At 42.1% G+C, this 3,299-nt stretch overlaps 1 protein-coding gene across 1 annotated transcript in view; it reads right to left on the bottom strand.

Moving 5' to 3' along the window:
* Positions 1-255: 255 nt before the first annotated feature.
* Positions 256-3,299, bottom strand: part of LOC130380528 (LIM homeobox transcription factor 1-beta-like) — a 14,569-nt gene continuing 11,525 nt past the window's right edge. Inside the window, exons 5-8 of the mRNA XM_056587763.1 lie at positions 3,022-3,099; positions 2,422-2,488; positions 1,104-1,280; positions 256-413 (exon numbers count right to left, since the gene is read on the bottom strand). Of these exons, the coding sequence (XP_056443738.1) occupies positions 256-413; positions 1,104-1,280; positions 2,422-2,488; positions 3,022-3,099 (480 nt within the window). The remainder of the gene's footprint in view (positions 414-1,103; positions 1,281-2,421; positions 2,489-3,021; positions 3,100-3,299) is intronic.

Below are 3,299 nucleotides of genomic sequence, written 5' to 3'. Positions count from 1 at the left end.
TCTGAATGGGAGGGGGCCCAGACGCATATTCCCGAGCAAAAAAAACATGTAGTCATGTAGTCACCCATGTAGTCCTTTTCTTAATGTCATTCCCTCTCTTAAACTACTTTCCTTTCGATAACGGCAAAATTCGCCTGTCCAAATTAGCATGTCCACCAAAAAAATGGCGTTATGTATTTTCCAGCAACGAGAAGCGGCGAGGGCGAGGTCCTTGCAAACAGAAACTAGAGCCCCTGGGTCACTGGTGGGCTGTCCTCAGGAGGCAAAGTAGGAGCTCTGCATGGTGTACAGACAGTCAATGGGGTTCCCCACTGGAGTGGGGAAGAGGCCCAGGCCAGAGGTCGTCACCAGGCAGTCACTCAGGCTGGTCAGGGAGGAGTCGCTGTCCATGTCGTTGAAAATAGATCCGGGTCCTAAGTAGCACAGTGATTGGTTCGTCAGAATCCGCCGATTATAGGGTTAATACATTGTGAAAAGAATAACAGGTGAATTTAAACAATCGTTTGGTACTTCCCCTATCTGAACCCTCTAGACATTGATCGACCCAGGATGGAATGGACTTTTATGCTGGGCACCTGCTCTCTCCTGTGATTCAGCGCTGTCTCGATGGACTTTTATGCTGGGCACCTGCTCTCTCCTGTGATTCAGCGCTGTCTCGATGATTTACCATGAGCATGATAACCATGGGAATCCATCATGAATTTCCCCAGACATACAAACATCTGCCAAGCTTAACTGGTCAAGGTTGAACATGCTATGGGTGGTGTGGCTATTGATCAACTCAATATCAGTCATGAGAGATGTGCGATACTATCCGGTTTTCTTATGAAGATATTGTATAAGACGGAAACCAACTGAAGAACTTTGATGTTTGAGATTGTCTTCCCACCAGTAAAGGTTAACAAGCTCTGGCAGAGTTTGTGTTTGCCGTTAGCTAATTACACACTTCCAGATCCCGTCTCTCTAAAGTCAAATTTGGGAGAGTATAGTTTCCCCAAATATTCCAGATGGTCTCCCTAACCCCTAACTAACCAATATGTCCACTAGGTGAATAACTTCGATACAGCACAATTTCAACGTATTCAACAGATTCAGCTGCTCACCGTAGGGATACATGTGATCTCCCGGCATCTGGGGCGGGGTCAGGCTCTGTTGGAAGGGTACGTCATGGCTGTAGCCTGCGTTGAGGTCCACGGAGTTGTTTGGCCGCTGCTCTCGAGTGGCGGGCAGTTGGCCTGAGTAACATCTGTGCAGACTCTCCATGCAACCTGAGATCCCCCCTGGAACACAAGAAGTGGACTTGAGGGCTGTATTCATACCAGGGAGTGTATGCATTTGGTCGGTTTTTTAACAGCACACATAACTGCTATTACTTAAAGTCATGTTCACTATGACTCATGAAATGCGTTGTTAATGAGGTCACCAAATAAAATACAAAAAAGGAAAAGAGTCTCTTAATAATTTATGTATTTTTCGATTTCTCCGCCTGTGTTGGTGATAAGGAGGGGTGATGTTTGTTGATTTATATCTCATTATTAATCTGTTACGATTATTGTATTATTATATTCACTGTAGAATTGGATGTGATTTGCAAGCTAATAAATACATTTTTCCAAACACCAGCCTGTAATGTCCCACCATGTTCTTAAGCATCCTGTCACCATATATCTTTTAATTTCTGCATTTCCTGGATACGTCCGTGCGCACACCAGCCGACAGCATAATCAACTCTATTGATATGTCAATATTGACAATATGGTGGTCACTGAGACGTACAAAATGAGAGCTTGGAAAAGCAGTGAGTCACTAATCTAGATTGTCTGTTCATATCCGCCGTAGGCGACGCTTCCAAGATCCCTGCTGATAGGAAAGCCTGATACTTCACTACCGTCTCTAAACAGACGTGTGTGATGGAGCGTGAAGATAACCGTATGTAAAACCCCTGGTAGTCAGGCGTAAACATAAGAATAAATAACTGGTCTATCTAAACGTATGAACCATATTTTACACCGAAAGGTCAGGTGCCTTACCAGTGTTTGTTATGTTTATAACTGGGTGACGTAATATGTTATGTCTCATTGTCTTTTGCAATAGTACACAAATGGGTTATTACTTTTTAAGCAACTAACTCATTGTGTTATTAATTACAGTATAACGATGTTACACTCAATCATGATGCTATAATTTTTGTTATATGTATATATATATAATGTACATATATTATATGGTATATTATATTATATGTACGTTTCGCAGGTCAGAATCGAACCTTGGTCAATTTAGTATCGGCATTGTGGTTGGCATGTTAGTGGTTGGAGCCACCACACAGAATGATGAGGTTATTGAGAGATATTAGGTTTTTGACTGCTATCCTAGCCAACACACATAAAGACACACATCACCATAAGCCGAACCCTTTACCTTGGCCCAGCCTGTTGCTCTTCTGATGATCCAGCTGTTGCTGTTGTCTGCGGGCCAGCTTCTTCATCTGCAAGCAAACAAGAGACACAGGGTACAGGGCTTGGTCAATGGCACACAGGTGGATTTATCGGGATGTGTCTGAGAGAGTTTAATCCCCTTATTTAATAATGATATATAGTAGTTGGATATATACTGAATGTTCTATGGTGCATTCAGTTTCTGCATTTGTCTATCTTCACATTTCTGTATGCTAAAATTGAATTGAGTTGATTTTATAAGCAAAATACATTCATGTATACTGCAATACTTCATCTAGTCTTTAATTAGTTGATAATCCAACTACACCATTTAAATATTTATGTTATAGAACCCTACTACACGGTGGTTGAACAAATGTGTTCCAAAAATAAAAGATTGCCAAGCGTTCATAAAGTTATTCCAAAGGACAATTTGAAGGCCTACATACAGTGTCTACTATGGTCTGTATTTGTGACGGTAATATATTCCTAAAAAGCAGTTCAAAGCATGCAATGACAAGTTCTAACTGTAAAAAAGCTTTTCTTTTCTTCTTTTATCTCTAGGATCTGACTTGTTCCTCACCTTGGCTCTCTGGTTCTGGAACCACACCTGCACCACTCGCACACTGAGGCCCGTCTCCATGGCCAGGCTCTCCCTGACCTGAGGCAACACGAAACACAACGTCACCCCTAAACCACTAGCAAACAGCCTTGTAGAAAGATGAGTCACATGGCATCGGCCCGGGGATAACCATTCATTAGCAGGAATATGATTCAATTGTTATGGAGAACGCAAAAGAAGAAGTCAAACCCAAATATCATAAGCCTCATAGCGTAATTGCCCAAGTCATATATTAAGGT

This window comes from Gadus chalcogrammus, chromosome 4 (genome assembly GCF_026213295.1).
Source record: "Gadus chalcogrammus isolate NIFS_2021 chromosome 4, NIFS_Gcha_1.0, whole genome shotgun sequence".
In the NCBI taxonomy this organism is placed as follows: Eukaryota; Metazoa; Chordata; class Actinopteri; order Gadiformes; family Gadidae; genus Gadus; species Gadus chalcogrammus.
Note: the sequence above shows the minus strand (reverse complement) of the source record. Positions and strands in the feature narration are given on the sequence as shown.